At 30.9% G+C, this 24544-nt stretch overlaps 2 protein-coding genes across 5 annotated transcripts in view; both read left to right on the top strand.

Annotated features, from left to right (window-relative positions):
• Positions 1–24544, top strand: part of LOC134687367 (ras-related protein Rab-39B-like) — a 105247-nt gene that overhangs the window by 24946 nt on the left and 55757 nt on the right. The gene's annotated exons all lie outside the window — the stretch shown is intronic.
• Positions 10–24544, top strand: LOC134687364 (kinesin-like protein KIF25). Of its 4 annotated transcripts, none has more exons than XM_063547602.1 (14): positions 10–154; positions 2295–2483; positions 3022–3264; positions 4143–4231; positions 4550–4592; positions 5638–5690; positions 7155–7229; positions 9992–10141; positions 10589–10750; positions 12050–12222; positions 14968–15042; positions 20267–20431; positions 21029–21184; positions 22846–24544. In XM_063547602.1, the coding sequence occupies exons 1-14, from the start codon at positions 86–88 to the stop codon at positions 23064–23066; spliced, it is 1863 nt and encodes a 620-aa protein (XP_063403672.1). In that variant the 5' UTR covers positions 10–85; the 3' UTR covers positions 23067–24544. The 4 variants fall into 4 exon arrangements, with proteins under 4 accessions (XP_063403672.1, XP_063403673.1, XP_063403674.1 ...); XM_063547603.1 differs by lacking the exon at positions 14968–15042 and adding an exon at positions 14051–14080; XM_063547605.1 differs by having other exon boundaries at positions 102–306.

Raw genomic sequence — 24544 nt, 5'->3', positions numbered from 1 at the left:
TAAAGAAGAAATCCGAGACCGTCGAAAAGATTATACTTTCGATTTGTTTGGGCGCGTCTGCAGCAACGGATTATGATAGTTAAAAATGCCTCTTGGAATAGATAGAAGTCACTTTTATGAGGAAAAAGTTAAGCATATTGAAAAAAGCAACAGGGTGAGAAAAATATTTATGGAAATGGACTCCACAAGTGCACAACTTACTAAACTGTTTTAAATCTTGAGGGAAGTAACAAAAATGAACATTGCTTCCCTAACTGCTTAAGTCTAAAGATTAGAAGAAGAAACGTACACGGCCATATAAAGAAAGTAAGAAGACTGCTTTTAAGACAGAGATTCAACTTCAAGTCATTCGGAGGAGTCAAAGTGTTTTCAGTGGCAGATCCCGAACTTTTTAAAGAGGGAAAAAGGGGGGGGGGCTTTGGCTGACCTAAAGGGGGCCCCACTCCAGTCATGCTTCAATCATTCCCTATATAATTGACCACAATAGGAGGACCCAGGCCCCTCCCCTTGGATTCACCTATGAATATTGTATAATTATTCAGAATTGTGTCAGAGGGTGATGATTATCTTGAGGCTTCATATGGTAAATTTTGGCTACAGTTAGCGAATCCTGGTCCGTTTGCGCCCATTCATGTTCACCCCCCTTTCACTTTTGCACCCTACATGTTCGCACCTAAGTCTGTTCGCACCCTACATGTTCGCTCCCAATTTTAATTGGTTTTGTGTTTTAAATAATAACTATAGCTTTGTAATCAAGTTTTGGCAAGTGTATTCTTATATTTGTTGTCATTGTCTCAAAATCTATTTGGTTAAAACTTTATAGTATTTGGTGAAAATATGGTTTAATCTACTAGAAAAAGTAGTTGTTGTCATGCAGCAAAAATTAACCTTAACCATCTTTTTGCATTTTTTTTACTTTTATCCATCATAAATGTACCTCAAGAATGACTGTCAATCATGCTCTAGCTAGCTCTGGTGTGGGGCCAAATTGAAAACCTACAGTGGTTAGAGAGGATATCTAGCCAGTGTATGATCGTGTATGTGTTGTAAGATTCATGATGGTATACATGTATGATAACTCTTGAGGAGGGGGATGTTTGACAGGATTGATTCCATTGAATAGTAGATACCAACTCAGCCATAAGCAATGATAAGTGGTTGAGGTAAAAACAGAAGTATACAAAATGAAGTAAAGAAATAATCATTTATTCACCAGATACATGAGAAATGCAATCCAGTTGAGATGACCAATGATTTGTTTATCGCTACTTTATCTACATGTACACATGTATGACGAGTTGGCCATTTCAGGTCAATTTCATTAGACACATGCCTCCTTAGTTTCTAGCAAAAATCATGATAATATTCCATCTCAGACTCAAGCAAGTACAATATGTAGCATGATATGAAAAATTATCACCAAAAAAAATCAAAGGAAAAATGCACAAAATAGCGATGATGGAGTTTATAGAATGTTAACACTGAGTGATGAACCTAACTTTTGGTAGACTTTTGTTTGCTACGAAAACATTTGAAAACAGAGTTTTCTATTAAACAGTAAAAGAAAAATAGTGAACTGGACTGTAACTGAATATAACCAGTAGTGAAACTACATACTACAAAGATGAATGTCACAGACATCATGTATATGGGATAACATTCCTAATGCACCTTGAAATGAGGAACTCAAAAGTCATGTGTAAACAAAAATTCTCTGTGCAGTGATATTTGACACTTTTCTATTATAAACAAGTGACTGAGCTCAACCATTTGAGTTAATTTAAAAAGTAGGGAAACACAGAATAAATGTGTCAAATCTATGGAGCTATTAAATTTGTTCAAAGTATTAAATTTTCAAAGAACTTATTGTGTTAAAAATGGGATTATTTACCATGAAGAGCCACATCACAAAAGGATACTCAGGGTTTGCTAACTTACGGAAAAAGTAATCTCACTTCGTACCCTGAAAATTTTACCACATATGTCAAAATGTCTCAGCTTCAAAACAAGCCATCACACATATCCAAGTTAACGATATGGACTGAGCAACAGAAGTAAACGTTGTTACCATTACGCCCTATGGAGAAACTAATGTGCATCTGTACCCATATAAAGGGTTTCTATGCTTTAATTTTTTTAAGAATTTACTTAAAGTATAAAAAATTATTGATAAAAGAAAAAAGATGCATACATGTTTATTCATTTCACTCAATTTAAAGTAATAAAAGTTAATTATTTACCTTGCACATAAATAAGTTATAAATTTAACATATTTGATTTGATTTGATAAACAGGTTAAAGATGAAAGAATAGGTTCATTAGAGACAGAGAATGCTATGCTTTATTTGAAACTTGCTCAGTTAAGAGGGGCACTTCAACATACAAGACAAGAATCGATTGAAATTCATGAACAGTTTGAAGATGAGAGTCGATTTAGGAAATCAGTCGCTGAGTCGGCCTGCAAATTTAAGCAAGAGCTGGATGTAAGTAGCAGATTTATGATTTATGTTTTTTTTTTAGTTTCAAATCATTTTATCATGACTCACAGCCAAATTTCAATACAGTAACCCAGTGACACAATAAAAATAAGTCATTAAAAGGTCAACATATAGTTTTCAAAACTTAAGACTTGTGCATGTGTCTATACATTATATCAAAATCATTATTATCACTAGTCTAGAACAGTTGTTATTTGATTTTAACGAAACTACATGTAACTGCATAGCCCTGTAGAAGAAAAAAAAGAGTGTAATAAAAACTTGTTTATTTTATTTTCAAAATACAGGTATAGTAAGTTTATGATATGAAATTATGTATAGTTGCTATAAAACTAAAGGTTAATGCTCTACATTTAACAATGGATGCAGAAACTGTTATTGGAATAAAATTTTAATTCTAGTGAGTAAGAAAATTTTATATAAAATAAGATAAGATAAGATATATTTTATATCCAATAGTAGACCCATTACGGGCATAATCAGTACATTGATTTTTTTATAACACATATATATATTTTTGAAGAATATCAAAAAAGATATGCAGTCAGTGCAAAATGCTGCCAAAGAAATTCCCAAGCAATTCAACGAACAGGTTCAGTATGCAAACTCAGTGGTACAAAGACATAAAATGGCGTTCCAATCCCAGAGTTCTAGTCTGTCAGAGCTACAGGAACGATTGGCTCATATGGAACTGACTCTTCATGATGTCACAGATAGACATGCTAAAGAGAAAAAAAGAAGACAGGAACTTCATAACACACTCATGGTAATTCTTAGTCCAAGTAATAAGGATGTCTAGCATAGCCATTTACAATTTTTGCTGTGATGTCTTCTTGTGTGGGATAGAAAAAGTCAAAATCCAAAAATACCCATAATACACAGCATGCTTATCTGGAATAGGAAATTTTAAGTACACAATTTCTGAAATTTTACTCACACTAAAAACCTAGTAGTTGTAATTCTGGTCTTCTCCTGTCTGTACTTTTTAACCACTAAAGATATATTTTGTTTTACTACATTTTATACCTTTATTCATTGTTGAACAAACATCTTCTTTATCAAACATGTCAAAGATTAATTTCTTTGTCTTATTAAAAAAGATTAAAAATTTATTCTTCATATAAAATTATTTCCTTACTCATTATATAATTGTCCATACCCTAAACTCTTTCCCCTAATATTTTTAATGATCTTGAACATTTGATGGATTTATTTTAAAGTGTTTTAATGGTTCAATATTTTGCAAAAGTTTTCTACAAGTCAATGAACAAGATTGCAACTTTAAAATAATGAACTGTAGAAATGGAGGAATTCAAAATTTAAAATTCAATAAATAAAAACTAAACAAAAGGGAAACCAAACATAAAGGAAAATATGAGACTTGTCAACTCACATCCAAATTGTAAGAGTTGTCTACCATGTGACAACTCATCATCTCACTTGACAGTTTTATAGGAATTAACTGTTTTCTTCCCTCAGTTGAATAATTTTAGGCATTATCTGCATCAATAGGAAATTTTCTAAAATGTATAACCATTAGTCAAAATATGTTAGTTATAATAATATAGCTTAGAAGCTTATGCATATGAGATGATAAGGTTAAATATGTATAACATGTAAATTGGATTTGACTTTTTGTTACAGGAATTAAGAGGTAACATCAGAGTTCACTGCAGAGTAAGACCACTTATGGATTTTGATAGAGGTCAAGAGGATATGTCAAGTTTTGGAAGGTAACACAGAAGACCAAGAGTTTTTATTGATAAGATGTCAATAGGAGTTTAATGTGTCTTCTCTTAAAACCTCTTAATTACAAAGGGAAACACATATATTTATATCAATGACTGCATTCATGGCATGCATCTGTTAATTTTTTCCAACAATCAACATGTCCATTATGACAAATTTTTTCATAGTGCAACCAGTGTATAACATATAAAATTTTGAAATAAAATTCATTATGGAATAGTATTTTGTCGAAATTGTTTTTGTTTTTTGAATTTTATGTGGTATTCTTTCCAATATAATTATGATAACTATTAATTTTTTAGACAAGGAGCCAAGTCAGAAGTTGTAGTACACTTTGTAGATGATGTAAGTATAAAAAGATAAAACTGACTCTCATTGATTGATTATAAGTTCAATCACTGACCAGGTAACATAGAGGACTTAAAAATTGTGTTAGCTGCTCTCACCCCCTGGAACATTGCATTTAGGGGTAAGACCAAAGACTTATATTGGCTCATGTCAACATATTTTTATACCCCCGCTTTAAAAAAGGGGGGTATACTGTTTTACCTCTGTCTGTCTATCCATCTGTCAGTCCATCCATCCCATGAATATTTTTCGTCACATTTTTCCCAGGAACTACAATGCAAGGATTTCTGAAATTTGGTTTCAGGGTTCATATAAGTCAGCTATACCATGTGATGCATTTTCAGATTTATCACTGGACAACTTCCTATTTACTGAACACTTGTATCATTTTACACATGAAAGCCAAGTAGCAATGTTCGTCACATTTTTATCAGGAACTACAATACAAGGATTTCTGAAATTTAGTTTCAGAGTTTATATATGTCAGCTTAACCATGTGAAACATTTTTATTTTCATCACTTGACATCTTCCTGTTACTGAACACTTACATATTTTGACACTATTAACATTACCCACTTGCAGCGGTGGTATCATCTGTGAGCAGTAGCTAGCAGTTACACTTGTCGTTTCTCCTGTCTTCGTGCTTAATCAGTGAATAAGCTTAAAATAAGCCTAAATGTGTTATCTAGTTCAGCGCAGAGTTCATATTCATATCACATCAACAAGTTCTCGTCCTGATATTTTCCTATTGAAGGTCAATCTTTTTCTCCTCCACTAATAAAAACTGACTGCAACAAAATAGGACAAAAGTCGCAATTAAAAGTGGCGTTAAAACACCAACAATTAAATCAATCTCATCCTAATATGCATGTTATATATGCAACTGGACTTTAAACATCAATGCATCTGTCTATTTATTAATTTTCCTTTATGTTGTTTTTAATTTTTAATAATTTAGGTACATTTATTAGGTTTATAACCATTTTATGGTATTGCTTTTTCATTATTTTTGTAGAATAATAAAGATATCTTTTATTACAGGAAAATGTTTGTGTGAGAACAACAAAACACAACAAAGTGTTTGAATATGAAAGGTATGAATTATTATTGAACCTCAAACTATGCTATTAATTAAAATGTATCGTTTTACTTTAAATTTTAATCAGCTTTATATGATAGAGTTATTGTAAAAAAAATGAGAATTGAAATGGGGAATATGTCAAAGAGACAAAAAACTGACCAAAGAGCAGGTAACAGCAGAAGGCCACCAATGGGTCTTTAATGAGCAAGAAAATTGTAATATAAAGTATCAACTTTTGTAATAATAATTTAGATTAGAATAATTTAATTTTGGATGTAAGGTGTCTTCTGATTGACTGACGTTATTTTGTTATGTTTAGACATATAAAAAAGAAGATGTGGTATGATTGCCAATGAGACAACTATCCACAAAAGACCAAAATGACACAAACATTAACAATTATAGGTCACCTAGTCAGCTATAAAAGGCCTGATAAGACAATGTAAAACAATTCAAAGGTGAAAACTAACGGCCTTATTTATGTAAAAAAAATTAACGAAAAACAAATATGTAACACATAAACAAACGACAACCACTGAATTACAGGCTCCTGACTTGGGACAGGCACATACATAAATAATGTGGCGGGGTTAAACATGTTAACGGGATCCCCACCCTCCCTCTAACCTGGGACAGTGGTATAACACTATAACATAAGAACGAACTATAAAAATCAGTTGAAAAAAGACAAAAAATACATGTGGACGTGGCCGGGTACTTATACATCCTGACACAAAGAGACACAATGAACAGATCTGAGAGTACTCGAAGTTATCTGACAGCTAGTTCAAAGCCATTAACAACTAATAAAAAAATCATGCCTCTAAGACTAAGACATAATTTAGTCATGTGACCGTGACGTCATCAATGTTTTTTTCATGGTTTTCTTCGGTTTAAAATGGAATTTAGAATTAAATCATAAGAAATGACTGTAATATTTTTTTCTGTCTATTCGAAATAACATAAAAAATGTGGTGCACACTGTTGAATAACCCGCTACACGTGTTATTCAGTGTGCACCACATTTTTCATGTTATTTCTTCATAGCTAGAAAAAATATTACAGTCATTCCTTAAATAACTGTTAAAAGCATTTGATACAGAAAAGATCTAACATTTATTTTTCATTAAAATTCAGACACTCTTAAAATTTGTAAAAATAAATATATGCATGTTCCTTGATGACATACTTATAAATGATTAATCAGATATTTTTGTCTCATTTTTGCATGTTTTGTTTAAAATCACAACATTTCTATACTTATCTGTCAAAAATAAACATCTTTCAAACTAAAACAATTTTTCACCTCTTTTTTTTCTCTTTTTTTGTATAGTGTTCCTAGTGGGTTTTTTCACCCATTTTTTCTTTTCATAGTGGTTTGTAGTATTTAGTTATAAGCACTTTTAGACATTTGGATGAATTATCTCCTGCAACTGTATGTTCTTAACTGAAATGTTTGATTTTTTTTACATTTTAGAGTGTATGACATGACAGAGACACAGAATGGTTTGTTTGATGAAGTTCAGCCAATGTTAACATCACTATTAGATGGGTAAATATTTATCTCAGTCCATAAATTCAAAAAATACATTGCATGCATGTAAATTGTAAAATTATCAGATTTACTTTTACTGACTTCCAACAGTCTGTATGTATTTGTGTGCTTTTGGGAGAACTAACCAATTAAATTGAAGCAGAATTTAATTGTGAATTTTAAAGGTTGCAGACATTTGGCCTTAAAATTATCATGTGTATGACTGAAGTTCTAATCAAACTAGTTATAGATTCTTATCTTTTACCCACAAAAGTAAAGAGAAAAGATTCACTTATTTTTTGAAGGAATTTTATTTGAAAATGTGAAATAGAAAATAAATGATAAGAAAAAAGATACTAGCTACTATACATTTAATTTATTTTTTGGAAACTAATCTCAGTGTAGATCTTAGCTAGGACGAACCACCCTTGATTTCAAAACTACAAAATTAGATAAATTGATATGAGCATTTTTAGCCGTAATTATAGATTATTTATGTTTTTTTAAACGAGATGCATTTTCTCATTCTCATCTCATCGAAGGGCGGAGCCCTGAGATGAGATGAGAATGAGAAAATGCATTGAGTTTAAAAAAACATAAATAATCTATTTATTGCTATTATTTGTATTTTCGAATATCATTTAATTTAAATTTCAGTAAAAAAAAATTATCTTATACGATGATAATGCATTTTCTTATGTGGCACTATTTTTTTTGGCGTAGGCTTATTTGATATATATATGTAGTCGCTCAGGTAGTTCATTCATTTGGAAAAAGATGTCTCATCTGACCATCCGGCGTGTTCAAATATGGAGAAAACCATTTTCACTGTTGATAAGCTGTAATTTGGTGTTTCTACGTATCAAAATGAAGTGAACGGTTGAATATATTATGTATTTTCAAAGCAGACAAAGAAATATACATGCATGAAGAAATGTACATGCAGACAGACCTACGATGATTTGAAGTAAAAAAAAAAAAGAATTTTTTATTAACATGATTTGATTACTTTTATTAACTTCAAATAATTTATTTAACGGCGAAATTCACGGTAAAATATTAAAACGAGAATTCATCTTTTATTGTTGACATTTCAGCAAAGTCATCCGATAACAGTTTTTTGTATAGTTCTGGCTAATCTTTTCTGATTGGCCGACACTCTAGCACATGAATAATATTAATACGCTGTTGCTAAGGACCTTAGAAACTAGCGATAATTTTCATTCTCACTCTACACGAGTGATATGAAAATTATCACAAAAAAACATCAAAGGAAAAATACAGATAATAGCGATAAAACTATATATTCAAATATCTTTGAATTAACAATCAAGTAAATTGTTACACAGTAGCCGTGAAATCAATTAAGTTTTGTAGAAACGCATGTCTGATGTAAATACAAAATGTAATCCTGGTATCTATGATGAGTTTATAATTTACAACATATAATCCTGGTATCTATGATGAGTTTATTTACAACATATCACAAGTATTAATGGTAAATATGTTTATATTAAGGTGGTACAAAATACCTTGACTAAAATTAATTTGGCTCGTTTAATTTTCATAAACTTTTGACAAAATATTAACTTTGATCCTTTGACAAAAATATAAAAATTTCAAAAAACTTGAACCACACACTTTCTTGGAAAAATTTAATTGGATATATAGCAGTTCATACATGTGATTCTTCCGGCGGGAGTCAAAATCTCCCGCTTTTAAGACCCTCTTCCGTCCCTCCCGTTTAAATTTGAAATCTTCCGCTTTTTGAAAATGTCAACCTTGAAAAAATTTCAGTAGAAATTTTTGTTTACAAAAGTGGTACTGACAGAGAAAAAGTCCGAGAAACTCGAATTTCATATCGGAAAAGTCCGGAAAAGTCCGAGAAAAACGGAAGTTTCCTTTAACTGTTTTGATGTCAAAAGGTAAATAGCCTCGAGTTATCTATGAAGGTGTTAAGGATTAGACTGTGTATACAGCAATAAAAGAGTATTGGTAATTACCTGGTGATTAACTAGCAAGTTTAAGACACATGCCTTGATGATTAAAAGTGAAATACTGACAATGGATTAATTAAAGTTGTATAAACAACGACTTTTTTGTGATGCTGTTAAAAACATTGAACAGTTGTATAACTTAACCTCACGACAAATATCTTAATGAACTGAGACATGATATGTATGTCTACTACACTTGTAGCAAAGCTGACTATGGTAACTCTAATGTCTTGACCTAACATATGGAGACAACAAACCCACCAGAAAGCTCACAACTCTATCAATTCTACACCACAGTTCAGTTAGTGGTACCAAAATTAACAATGATGATCAATGATGCTTAAGCAGAGATACTTTTTACCACCTATATACATGTATGAAGGCTGATCACTTTATCTTGAACTTTATATATAATAAATAAATATTTAAAAAACCCTGATCTTCTATTTCTATCAAGTAAAAATGGCTATGGAGTTATAAAATCATTAACAAAAAAGGAAAATATGCAGTTTAAACACCAAAAAACCATTGCGTACATCGATAAAAATGTCGATAAAAAATCTCCAGTTATGAGGCCCAAACTCCAGCTGAAAATTTCCAAATCTCCAGTTGTGACTTGACAACTCTGTCACATGTCTGCAGTTTGACAAATAATAATTTTAGTCATTGAGAATTTTAATATTTTCTTTACTATACAATGTGCTTAAAATGTTTAGCTGCTTTTTACAGAGTTATCTCCCTGTAATATTATGTACATCCTTAATTGGAATTTGTTATTGGTAGATATAACATATGTATCATGGCCTATGGACAGACAGGAAGTGGAAAGACACATACCATGTTAGGGTCACACAAAAATGAGGATTACAATCCTACAAGAGAAACCCACCCAGATGAGGGTGTTATACCAAGAGCAGCTAGAGAATTATTTAGGTAGGCCAAATAAAAAAATATGTGTGTTTCCTATTTCCCTATATTTCTTATATTTTAAGCTCAGAAATAGCCTACCTTTAAGTGTTTATGGTTATTTTTCAATAAGCACTGTTAAAGTCTGAATTTCTCTCCCATACACTCAATGTAAAAAAAAAGGTAAAATACCCTGTCTTTTTCAAAGATGTTATAGGAAACACAAATATTATTTTATTTGGCATAAGTTAAACTGAACAATTTAAAAAAAAAAGTGAAACTAATGTTATTTTGTGTATTAATTTGTGTGACCTTGTGTTTTCAAAGTCTTTTGAAAAAATTTAACGGCAAAACAAATTTAGTTTTCACTTAATTGAATAATCAAACTTTCATTTTTTTTTGTGGTTTGAGGGATGCTTATTTTCTTTTATATTATTCCTGATATAGCATGCATATCTATCCATTTACTTCTAGACTGACATCGGAGAAACAGAAAGGAACACATACTGTGGAAGTCTCAGTGGTAGAAATATACAACAATGACATCCGTGATCTTCTGAGCCATGACCCAAACATCAAACATGATATCAATACTGGTCAGGACAACTCTATAAGTTTGCCTACCATTATATCCAAGTAAGATAATTCTACAAGTTTGCCTACCATTATATCCAAGTAAGATAATTCTATAAGTTTGCCTACCATTATATCCAAGTAAGATAACTCTACAAGTTTGCCTACCATTATATCCAAATAAGATAACTCTATAAGTTTGCCTACCATTATATCCAAGTAAGATAACTCTATAAGTTTGCCTACCATTATATCCTAGTAAAATACCTCTACAAGTTTGCCTTCTATTATCAAAGTAAAATAACTCTACAAGTTTGCCTACCATTATATCCAAGTTAGATAACTCTACAAGTTTGCCTACCATTATATCCAAGTACAATAACTCTAAAAAAGTTTGCCTACCATTATATCCAAGTAAGATAACTCTCTAAGTTTGCCTTCTTTTATATTCAAGTAAGATATTTCTACAAGTTTGCCTACCATTTAAACGTCCAAGTAAGATGACTGTTGATTCATTATGTTTTGTTAAATACCATTTTTTTTTATATCCTGTGTACAGGTGAGCCATGAACACATTTAAACATTCAAGGAATTACAAATTTTCCATAGGCTTGAATGCAGACTATTGCAAAACCACGAAATTAAAAAATCCATAAAATTTAAACTTTACAAAAATTGGTACCCAAGAAAATAAATGAATCTCTAGTAGATTGAAATTAGAATTAAATCTTACAAATTTTTTTTTTTTTAAAGAATAAAGCAAGTTGAAATTGACAGACAGTATCAGAAAGGTGTCTGCATTTATAACTTCCATTAAAGAGGGGAGTAGGAGGGGGTCCTAATCCCAAATCCCGGGCTTAAAAACATGAAATCCCAAGTTCCTGAATTTTAATAAATTTAAATCCTGTCATTCCAAAATTTGAAATTCGAAATAGCATAGTTATATGATTTTTTTCAGGCAAGTAGATACAGTGTATGATGTTATGTGCTTAGTACAACATGGTCTGTGTGTAGGAAGAGAATCAGCAACTTTGATTCATGAACATTCAAATCATTCAATTTTATTAGTGCCAGCATGCCCTGTTTTCATGATTTTCATGTATTCATGAATAAGGTAGAATATTCATGAATATTTATGATTATTCATAAATAAGAAACATGAATTAACTGGAATATACATGAATTCTTAATAACTGTTTCGAGACAACAAATAAATGTTCTTAAAATGCTAGACAAATTTGCTTTTTAGGGGGTAATAAAACCCTTTTTTTCAACATGAATAATCATGAATTGTTCATGAATATTCATGAATAATTCGAGGTCATAAAACCAGGGCGATTCTATAATATTTTATTTTTTCAGACAAGTAGATACAGTATATGATGTCATGTGCTTAGTACAACATGGTCTGCACACGAGAAGAGAGTCTGCCACTTTGGTTCATGAACATTCAAGTCGATCACATCTGGTTGTAACCTTAACAGTTGTTTCTCCGGCACCAAGCTTCTTCTCTAAAAACTCAGCACCAGGAGATAGTAAGATACAAATTTTCTGTTTTATTGATATTTATTTTCTTTGATATATAATCAATAAATTACAGGATATGAAAATAAGAAAAAAGAAACTTTTGATAGTTGTCTCCCTTATTTTCTTTCATTTTATATTATATTAAAAGGAATAACAATTGATTATCCTACTTAATGGAATAAAATTAAATCGTATTTTTATGCCCCATTTATGGGCATTATGTTTTCTGGTCTGTGCTTCCATCTGTTCATTCGTCTGTCTGTCTGTTCGTCCTGCTTCAGGTTAAAGATTTTGGTCGAGGTAGTTTTTGATGAAGTTGAAGTCCAATCAACTTGATACTTAGTTCACATGTTTTTTATGATATGATCTTTTTAATTTTAATGCCAAATTAGAGATATTACCCCACTTTCAGGTCCACTGAATATAGAAAATAATAGTGTGGATGGGGCATCCGTGTACTTTGGACACATTCTTGTTTTGTTGGAGCATTACATGTGTCATTCTTGTTGTCCCTAGTTAGCATCACTGTTTTCTCATTCTAATGTTTGCTGCACCTTGAATTAATCAAGCTTTGGCAGGAGCTTCATTTTTTAATAGGTTTAAGGTGGTTTAATTTTCTTAAAATTTTGACAAAGTATTTACTTGGACCCTTTGACAAAAATATAAAAATTTCAAAAAATTTGAACCAACCGTTTAATCAGAAAAATAACACTGGTTTTATCATGTACATGTATATAGCAGTTTGACAAAAACTTATTTTGATTATTGAGAAGCTAAATGATCCCTTAACAACACAACATCATTAAAACATTCTGCTGATTTTCAGAGTTATCTCCCTGTAGTGTTAGGTACCACCTTAAGTCTGAATAACATTTATAAATACACAAATGTATAACAAATCTTTGAATTACTCTAAAAATCGAACCAAGGGCTCACAATAATAAAAACCCATCAAAAATACACATGAAGCCAAAAAGTTCAATTCAGAATTTCATCTTCTGTCATATTATTATATTTTGCAGTCTCTTCTAGTATCCTTGGAAACTAATCATTCAAAATAATGAATTTCCCATATGGCAAAAGAATAGCTTAATTCAAATTCCATCTTTCATCCTTATATTATATAGTGCAATATCCTAGTAAATGATGTCTAAAATATCAAACAGATTTTTATATGATGTTCTTCTTTTGCTTTGGAAACAAAGTCATGTTCTAATATCAATAAAACATGGACTGCACCTGATTAACATCACAATTGAAATTGTGACATCAGTTGTATTTTTTAATAAAACGAGGGATCAAAACGTACTTCTGTGTTGGTGTTGCATGCTAGGAAATAAAATAAAATCTTTCTTAAAGTAAGTTAACATTATCTGTTTATTTTTGTGAAATGGTTGCTTTTCTGTAATTTTTTCTTCATAAAATAAAAATAGTCATTTTTCACAACATGAATTATGTCTGCTTCGAAGTATCAAAGTTTTAAATTTTCCTATTAAAATCTAAATTATTTTATCATTCCATGCTGCATGCTTATTTTAACATGGGTAGGCATTATATTTGATAACACTGTACACCTAGCTAAAACTGGATACCAAGCTATTGACAAATATAATGCCTACCCATGGCAAATGAGCATACATGTAGAGCATGACATAAAATAATTATTTCTTAAACGCCAACAACTGTGATATTCCCATTGTGCTGAACCATTCCTGAGTTGAACAACTAAAAACCAATTATAAACCCAACTCAATTAATATCAAACATGATTTCTATAAATATAAATATATTGAAAAATAGATTTCTAAAAATTATTAATTTGTTTTTCCATAACAGAGCCTACAGCCTACAGCAAAACATTGCAACGTATGTTCTCAATGATTGAATGCACCCTACAGTTTGGCTACATAAGATTTTTATTGAATGATGTGTTATTTAGATTTTATTTATGTTTTATTTTGTTTTTATGTATTTATATGTTGAACCCATGCATGCAAGTTTCTCTTTGCTCATTGCAAAACAATTTAGAATTTATGTGTAGGCGTGCATAAAATAAAATTGTAGGGTTGCCAACTTTCTAAGCATTCAAGATTTTCTTGAAAAATATTTCTTAACAATACCATTCCTCCTAGTTTTTGCCATTGCTTGCTTCTTTCGTAATGTCTTGAAATTATTGCATGATAGTTGGAATATTAAAAAAAAAAAATTACTGGTAAAATTGAGAAGATTAAAACTAAATTCAGAAATTATTGCGATATTTTTTAAATTGCAAAAAATGCAACTGGGTTACAAATTACAATCACAATTCTGTTTAACTAGCATTTTAAAATTTATAATATGAGTTAAACAGATTTTTTCTCAATATCCCCAAAACAATTAGTAGCATTTTAGTCTAAAAAGTCCCAATCACAATAAGAAATGCATGCAATAATTTCTAAATTTACAGTATTGGAAATAAAGTTTGTAAGTGATAAAAAATATAATACATGATGAATTTGAGATAACTTATATTTGAAGTACTCTTTAAGTTGAAGAGCATTGAGCTTTGAAATGTTTCATAATTTACCATCATAAATCATATATACATGTAAAAAGATGCAGACTATACATGACCAAATATTTAAAAAGATGCAGACTATACATGACCAAATACGGTAATGTGTTTAGTTTTTTATGATACTTATCAGTATGTTTGTTTGCCAATGTTCAATTTTTTAGCAGAGTCATATTTATAACTTTTTACATGAATTTAGTTTTCAGGAAAACCAAAAGGAAATCTTTAACAGAAAGTCAACTTCTTGATATGATCCCTGAAGCTCTTCTACAAGGTTGTTGACCGTTAGCCCTCTGTCTAACATATTCCCTTAATTAGCTAATAGTCCCAATCCTTTCCCAACCTCAAATAAATCATTTTAAAGTCTCAAATGTTAAAAACTGAATAGTTCTGTACCAATATAATTATCAAATTTCCCATTTGCCAATTACCATCTTTTAAAATATTTGCAAAGGGAAACAACCCCTTCTTTTTTATGTATATGTCCTGAATTAAAAGCCATTAAATTGTCTGTATATTTGTTGCCACATTTTATGTGAATAACAAAAGAAATAAAAGGACATATGGGGATTATGTGAATGAGGCAGCAATCTAACAATAAAATCTTTCACATAATATTTCCTCAATATTTACCTTTCTGTGAAAACTTTATTGATAAAGTATAAAAAAGACGATGTGGTATGAATGTCAATGAGACAACTCTCCACAAGAGACCACTGTATGGCCCTCAACAATGAGAAAACCCCATAGATTTGTTTGACATAAAAAAAAATACATCTATGAACATGTGCATTGTATTCCACCATAAAGAATCATTAAATTAAACTTGCTGATTATGTAATTTTTATATTTTTTGTTTTCTGCCTTTTAGTTGCTTAAAGTATAGCAATTACAGCAGAATGCATTGAGTGTGTAGATAAAGGTAATATATTTGGTTAGCTTGCTGTTAGCTAAACCATGAAGTCATGATTAGGTATGGTAAACTATCCTATTATAAAAGTATACTAGTTCGACCAATCTATCTGTCTGTAGTGTAGAACTAGACTACGGTACTCAGAAAGGAGGGTTATATCCCTAACCTAATAATGACTTCAATATTCAGCTAACATGCAAGCTCACCTAAGATTCTATCTTTACCTAAACACTCAATGCATTCTGCTGTAACTCATTTATCATGAAGCTTTATCACCTGCTGTCAGAGTAGAACTTTAATTCTCATATTACTGCTTTATGATGTTAGGGTAGAATACAGGAGTGGATGCAGGATTTTGTAAGGGGGGCGGGGGGGGGGGGAATTGAACAAAAACAGATTATTAATAATCAATACTAAGAAGATCTGAGAAGGTTGCCAAATATCACATATTCCTAGAATTTTGTTTATCATACATATCTTAAAAAAATCAAGCTATGTTTTACCACAAATAAGAAACTACCTTACATTCCAACTAGCATGAATTCCCTCAAAACCCAGCCCTTGAAATCAGTTTACACCATACTTAACAATAACATACAATCTAACTTATTGCTCTTACCTGAGAATTCAATTACTGTACCCTGCATGGTTTTATTTGAAAATTTGGACAACAACTAAAACTGCATGTTTCTTTAACTTAAATGCATGAATTTAAATTGTTTTTCTTAGATAAGCAGTGAAAAAAAGGAGATGTGGTAAGATTGCTAATAAGACAACTCTCCCTCATATCAGTTTATTTTGTGACATCATCATTATTGACTTGAAAGCTGTTTTTTTTTTTATATGAAATGAAAGCAAGTGGCCATCAATTCTAATTATATGAACAGATTTTTGAAATAATAATAATCTGTGAACTTCTACATTTTTTTTAATGTGAACTTAAGGTGGCTCGTGGTTACAAAAATTTTAGCAAAAAATTAAACCTTTATTTTTTCATTACAAATTTTATTTATTACACTATTAGTTAATACTTCATGATATGGTACAAAACCCAAAAGAATGATTTGGTTTGGCCCCAGATGACTTTAAAAATTGAAAAAGCTCCAAATTATCTCCCTTTGGTGCAAAAATGCCATTTTTTTGCCTTAAATTTGAAATATCTTTTTTAACTCATTGGTGACCTATATTTTTAGCTCACCTGGCCCGAAGGGCCAAGTGAGCTTTTCTCATCACTTGGCGTCCGTCGTCCGTCGTCGTCCGTCGTCGTTAACTTTTACAAAAATCTTCTCCTCTGAAACTACTGGGCCAAATCTAACCAAACTTGGCCACAATCATCATTGGGGTATCTAGTTTAAAAAATGTGTGGCGTGACCCGGTCAACCAACCAAGATGGCCGCCACGGCTAAAAATAGAACATAGGGGTAAAATGCAGTTTTTGGCTTATAACTCAAAAACCAAAGCATTTAGAGCAGATCTGACATGGGGTAAAAATGTTTATCAGGTCAAGATCTATCTGCCCTGAAATTTTCAGATGAATCGGTCAATCGGTTGTTGGGTTGCTGCCCCTGAATTGGTAATTTTGAAGAAATTTTGCTGTTTTTGGTTATTATCTTGAATATTATTATAGTTAGAGATAAACTGTAAACAGCAATAATGTTCAGCAAAGTAAGATCTACAAATAAGTCAACATGACCTAAATGGTCAATTGACCCATTTAGGAGTTATTGCCCTTTATAGTCAATTTTTAACCATTTTTCGTTAATTACAGTAATCTTTTACAAAAATCTTCTCCTCTGAAACTACTTGGCCAAATTAATCCAAACTTGGCCACAATCATCTTTGGGGTATCTAGTTTAAAAAATGTGTGGCGTGACCTGGTCAACCAACCAAGATGGCCGCCACGGCTAAAAATAGAACAAAGGGTTAAAATGCAGTTTTTGGCTTATAACTCAAAAACCAAAGCATTTTGAGGAAATCTGACATGGGATAAAAATGTTTATCAGGTCAAGATCTATCTGCCCTAAAATTTTCAGATGAATCGGTCAATCGGTTGTTGGGTTGCTGCCCCTGAATTGGTAATTTTGAGGAAATTTTGCTGTTTTTGGTTATTATCTTGAATATTATTATAGATAGAGATAAACTGTAAACAACAATAATGTTCAGCAAAGTAAGATCTACAAATAAGTCAACATGACCAAAATGGTCAGTTGACCCGTTTAGGAGTTATTGCCCTTTATAGTCAATTTTTAACCATTTTTCGTAAATTAAAGTAATCTTTTACAAAAATCTTCTCCTCTGAAACTACTTGGCCAAATTAATCCAAACTTGGCCACAATCATCTTTGGGGTATCTAGTTTAAAAAATGTGTGGCGTGACTTGGTCAACCAACCAAGATGGCCGCCACCGCTAAAAATAGAACATAGGGGTAAAATGCAGTTTTTGGCTTATAACTCAAAAACCAAAGCATTTTGAGGAAATCTGACATGGGATAAAAATGTTCATCAGGTCAAGAACTATCTGCCCTGAAATTTTCAGATGAATCGGTCAATCGGTTGTTGGGTTGCTGCCCCTGAATTGGTAATTTTGAGGAAATTTTGCTGTTTTTGGTTATTATCTTGAATATTATTATAGATAGAGATAAATTGTAAACAGCAATAATGTTCAGCAAAGTAAGATCTACAAATAAGTCAACATGACCAAAATGGTCAGTTGACCCTTTAGGAGTTATTGCCCTTTATAGTCAATCTTGAACCATTTTTCATAAATCTAAGTAATCTTTTACAAAATCTCCACTGAAACTACTAGGCCACAATCATCTTTGGGGTATCTAGTTTGAAAAATGTGTCCGATGACCTGGCCATTCAACCAAGATGGCCGCCACGGCTAAAAATAGAACATAGGGGTAAAATGCAGTTTTTTGCTTATAACTATGAAACCAAAGCATCTAGAGCAAATCTGACAAGAAGTTAAATTGTTAATCAAGTCAATATCTATCTGCCCTGAATTTTTCAGATGAATTGGACAACTGGTTGTTGGGTTGCTGCCCTCCAATTGGTAATTTTTAAAGAAATTTTGCCGTTTTTGGTTATCTTGAATACTTTTATAGATAGCGATAAACTGTAAACAGCAATAATGTTCAGCAAAGTAAGATCTACAAATAAGTCAACATGACCTAAATGGTCAATTGACCCCTTAAGGAGTTATTGCCCTTTATAGTCAATTTTTAACAATTTTCATTAATTTGGTGTAAATTTTTACCAAATATAGTTCTCTGTTACTAATGGGCAAAGTTCATGATAGATATAATTGTAAGAAGCAAAATCGTTCAGTAAAGTAAGAACTTCAAACACATCACCATCACCAAAATACAATTTTGTCATGAATCCATTTGTGTCCTTTGTTTAATATGCACATAGACCAAGGTGAGCGACACAGGCTCTTTAGAGCCTCTAGTTTATTATTGTTTTCAAATAAGCTGTACATAAACTAAATAATTGTAAAGTTTAAGCGATTTCTTATATTAGGTTATTTTTTTATTTCGATATTTCCTCTTTTTCTCCTATTTATAGTTCAACAGAAAAAAAGGACATTAACAAAAATGTATGCTTCTTCCAAAGGCAGATATTAGCTTAAATGAACGGTGACCCCATTTTTTTATTACATTTTTCTTTTAAGTATATGATGAAGTTCATTTATGAAAAAATATAGCGAAATCCTATATTAGAAAAAAAAAATCATTTATACCCAGGAGCCCCCTTGAAACACATATTTTTAGAAATTATCTATGGAGATGAAGGCAGTATTATTCTATGTAAAATCTATTATAATTATATGGATTAATATTATTGGTCTTCTCGATGAGATTGATTTTCTCGATTGAGCTGGCACTGCGAATATGAGAAAAGCAATCCAGTTGAGATGACCAATGATAATCTGTTTATCCCTATTTTTACCTTAAGCGTTGTGACAATGGCACAAGCGCCCTTAGATTCTAGTGATATTTTTCATATCACACTATGTGCTGAGAATGGAAATTATCAGTCAATAAGATCAAAGAAAAATTTCTTATGTATGTCTTATAACTGAAATTAATCTACGCCACAGAGTTTATATCTATTCCCTTAGAGATGCTTTGCAGTACTGGAATATGAGTCTATGACATTGGTATTTGTGTAGTGTTATACAGTATGGAAAGGAATGGATATGAAATCTGTGCCATAGATTTAGCTGAAATAAGCATATTAAACTTAATTTCGAAGTAGATAGCTTATCATATATTCAGCCATTTCTTATCATTATTGTAAAATATATAGCATTATGTTTATATATTGATATCGATCATTAGTCATATTTTCAGATAACAAAAATCATAATCGTTTACATAAATTTTTAGTTAGAATGTGGCGCTAATAATTCTATAATCTTTAAATGCATTCGTACTGTTGATTCAGATTGAAGTGATTTGTCTTTCAACCAATAATTATATTATAAATATTTGAACAACTTCTGTATACTTTATCTGCTTGTCTTGTCCTCTTTCAAACTATGAAGGCCAATCATTGAATTGTCTAAGTTTTATTTACAGCGACACCTAGGGACAGTAAAGGGAGATCATCCTCTTTATCATCATCTGGATCAATGCCATCAGGCTCCATGTGGCAATCAAATGATCTCAGCACTAATTCTGCTGGACAGGCTGTTATTAAAACAAAACTACAATTAGTAGATCTGGCTGGCAGTGAATGTGTTGGTAGGTTTTGGCTAAGAGATTTATGGATAGAATGTCTTCATGAACAAAATATGAAGTCAAAAACCTGACGAACAATTTTTTTTTTCTCACCATATTGTGCTCCTTGAAGATTTTTTAAGGTAATATTTATATAGATAAGACTTGAAAGTAACTTAGAACTTAAAAAACTTTTGTTGTTAATATAATAGAATTTGATGTGACTGTCATACAAGTGAGAGGTTTGGTCAGCTATATAAACAGGTTTATTCCCCCATTTTCTATGTAAGAAAATACTTGTAACAAGTCAGGAATATGACAGTTGTTATCCATTTGTTTGAAGTATTTGTGCTTTTAATTTTGCCATTTGATTAGGGCTTTTTGTTTTGAATTTCCTCTTTAGAGTTCGGTATTTTGTGACTTTACTTTTTTCTACAACAATATTTAGAATACATGTACTATTATCGAGGAGAAATAATGATATTTATATTTATTACAAAAACATCACAAAACTTTCAGAAATGAAAATCAAATGTTAAAGAAAAATTTCACCCTTGTGAGATAATCAAATTGAAAATGAAATTATTGAGCCCATATTGGATGTAATTGTATAAATTTCAGGCATGAGTGGTGTAAAAGGACAGGCATTACGAGAAACAGCAAACATTAACAAAAGTTTGTCTGCATTAGCTGATGTTTTAGGAGCCCTAGCTGAACACAGAGCACATGTACCTTACAGAAACACACGCCTCACACATTTGTTACAAGATTCCATTGGTAAGTGGCTGTGTCTTTATTGTCTGAAACAAATGTACCATAAAAGAAGGGAGAGAGAAGTTTTTACATGACCGTAAAAATTAAAAATATTTTTGTCATATATTGCTATCACGTAGTCGTTGTCATCAGGGTACTCGAAGACAGATGGTTTCCAGATAATTACTTTGGTAAAAGTAAATAGAAATCAATAAAAAAAAATTAACACTAAAGAAAGGTTGGGATTGATTTTTAAGGGTTAGGGCCCAATAAGCATTTTTGTAGTTTCCAGACCATTACTTGTGTTAAAGTGTATGAATCTCTCTGAAATTATACCACAAGTTTCCATACTACAAAGGGATGGTCAGGATTTACATTGGGGGGGGGGGGGGGTTATGGCTCAAACCATTTAGAAATTAAGGGCAAACTAAGGGGAAAAAACTTTTTTTCTGGTTAAAGGACAATTGAGACAATTTAAAAGCAGTGTAAGGAAGGTTATTTAAATATATGTAAAGAACACTGTTTGATTTCCTCCCTAACACTGCTTGTAAATTATGTATTAAGAAATGATGATTGTCTTGAGGTGATAAGCTGTCAATTTATTTTTAGCAGTTGCATGTACTATTACTTAATGTTAATTTTAGCCATGACTATGTATGTCATTTTATATTTTAAAACTTTTATGATGTATTAAGAGATGGATCCCTGAAATCTAGATTCTGTACTTTGGGAACTTTCCTGAATGATTTGCTGGTTTCAATTTGTCAAACTCAATAAAAGTAAAGGATTTACATCTTTGGTTTACAGAAATTCTGTTAAAATGTGCCATTTTGGCATTCTACGGCTATAATGAGCATTTTAAAGCAGTTTACATTTTATGCCTAAGAGTCATGCTGACTTTCTATCTGACAGCTTTTTTGTTCCTGATATTTGTGTTTCTAGGCTTAAATTCAATTTTATTAACCATTTGTGAACTCTGAATATAGAGAAAAGTAGATTATCACAGAAAAAAGTGCAGCATATTTTGTTTTCATTGCCCTGGTTAAACGGCTTAATTGATGTATGTAAAATGTGAAGCGCTTTGTACATCAAATCTGTAGTCCATCACAAATATTTTATTAAATCTGTAAAAAAAATTATTTTACTATATTCAGTTCAATTGTCAATATTTTGAGGTAGAGCTGGTAGAAGTTTCTATAATTTTGATATTATTTGTCTCACTGGTAGTACACTACACTGTAAAAACATTTCTGAGAAAGAGCAGGTGGGTTTTTTTTTAATTTGAATTTATTGTCTAAAAGAAATGCACTACGAAATAACTGTGTTCTTGGGCCATTTAAATGGATAATTATGGTTGCAAACTCCAATAAAATAACAAATATTGACAATGACACAAGTGCTTAGGCTTATAGGGTTATCTCCCATGTTGTTAATTTCAAATATTTTAAAGTAAACACAAGTTATCTCCCTTATTACTTATCATTGAAAATGTTTTCTAACTGAATTGAAACTTATATATTAATACTACTGGTAAGTAAATAATTGATGTTTGTGTCTTTGTTTTGAAGCCTGATTCATCGTGTAATGCTAAAAATACTTATTTTATACAAATATCTAACAATATTGTTTAAAGTGTCATAACCAGTATAAACCTTCTTTATTATAAACTGTCAGTATATTTACAGGAGGAGATGCAAAGTTATTAATTCTGTTATGTGTAGCGCCTGCCCAGAGATACATCACAGAGTCTCTACAGAGTTTAGGTTTTGGTGCTCGTGCTAGACAAGTACAAAGAGGTCAAACTAAACGTCGTCTGCCATCATCTGCTGAGAAAGTTAGTCTGGACACACCAAAAAATTCTAGATCAATCTCAGTAACAGGTCCTCCACCTTTTAGCCAGCGATGATATTTATGATATTTTGTACCAACTTTAATATATCTTTTAATAATTAACAGTTCCAGACATATATTTTTAGAGACAGTTTGTTTAGTCTGTCTAACACAAAATTTATCATTTGAAATCTCATAAAGTTTAAATAAGAATGGAATGTATACAGTTAAATTGGCATGTATTACCCATGAAATGCATACAAGTTGGCAACCATGCATGGACAATATTTAGATCAATTTGAACACAAGGAGAAGTTAGCAAATTGTCCTGTAGTTTAAGCTTGAACAGGACAGAAAATAATTTATAAAATTATTAAATATTAAGTGTAATCATGCACTTTTATCTATTATTTTGTATCAAAATGAATTATTCTTTTTGGAATTTCCATTTCTACATATATGAAGTGTATCATAGTAAAGTCTCTAAAGTTAACATGTGAATGTCAATTGACAAAATTGCTTTCATAACAAGATATTAACCTTATTTATGTTATTGTCCTTTATAATAAAAATAGTGAGATTTGGTAAGATGGATACATTTGATTTTGTACTAGTATATTTGTGTCAAAACAAACTTGAATTTCAAATGCTAGTCTTAAAGTGAAATTCTCCACATTCCAGGTTTACTTTTTGGATATTGCCTAATGTTTTGTGCATTTTATTTATTGGTGCTGATGTAAAATATAAGGAATAAGCCACATTTCTTTTCTATTAATTTAATATATTGAATTGTTTTTTCCTATTTTTGTAAAACATTGAATTATTTTGCAGATTAATCTATGCATTTGTAGCAGAACTAATAATAAAAAAAATATTTAAATGACAATATGGAAGTTTTTATGTCAAGAGTTTCTCCTAATTATTTGTAGCCTGGTAGTCCAAGTAAAAATGTATTGGTCCTGTATTAGCTGAAATTATTTGCTATAAAAATCAATTGGATAGTTCTGCATGATTTTGAATTAACTCTCATTGGTATTGGGTCCTTTTACCAGTCCTTGAAGAGTGTTAGAAATTTCCATGGGTAAATCTATTAACAAGATATACAAGGAGTTATTTTAAACTCTGAATATACATTGAAAGAACTTATGTCATACTGGCTTATAAACAAATGATAATAGGTATTGTTGAAAAGTTTTTAAGAAAATGATGCCAACATATTATATTTTATCTGATTTAGTACTAGTGTAGCTAGTTGTCAAGTTTACTTTTTATTATTTTCAATATTGAAAGTTGAATTTATACATTATGTATGTATACAAATTGAGAAACTGTATTGTTATAACTTGTTATTTCACTAAAGTTTGAATCCCAGTGTAAAGTTCCACACCTTACTTTTTGATATATATTTTATTTGATTTTTTAGAATTCCAAAGTGTTATCTGTCCATGAGTTGTGTCCTTTATTATTCATGTATAGTATATATTTATTTGAATATTGTTTTTGTTAGTTTTATATGAAAATAAACATATTTTGATTAAAAATATTATAAATGTT

Source organism: Mytilus trossulus, chromosome 10 (genome assembly GCF_036588685.1).
Source record: "Mytilus trossulus isolate FHL-02 chromosome 10, PNRI_Mtr1.1.1.hap1, whole genome shotgun sequence".
In the NCBI taxonomy this organism is placed as follows: Eukaryota; Metazoa; Mollusca; class Bivalvia; order Mytilida; family Mytilidae; genus Mytilus; species Mytilus trossulus.
Note: the sequence above shows the minus strand (reverse complement) of the source record. Positions and strands in the feature narration are given on the sequence as shown.

What these genes read in the sequence shown, in the direction of transcription:
- LOC134687364 (XM_063547602.1), top strand. Translation starts at nt 86, where the DNA reads ATGCCTCTTGGAATAGATAGAAGTCACTTTTATGAGGAAAAAGTTAAG. An exon ending in TTGCCTACCATTATATCCAA is followed by an intron (nt 10,751 to 12,049) that starts GTAAGATAATTC and finishes TTATTTTTTCAG; the next exon opens with ACAAGTAGATACAGTATATG. An exon ending in AAACTCAGCACCAGGAGATA is followed by an intron (nt 12,223 to 14,967) that starts GTAAGATACAAA and finishes ACATGAATTTAG; the next exon opens with TTTTCAGGAAAACCAAAAGG.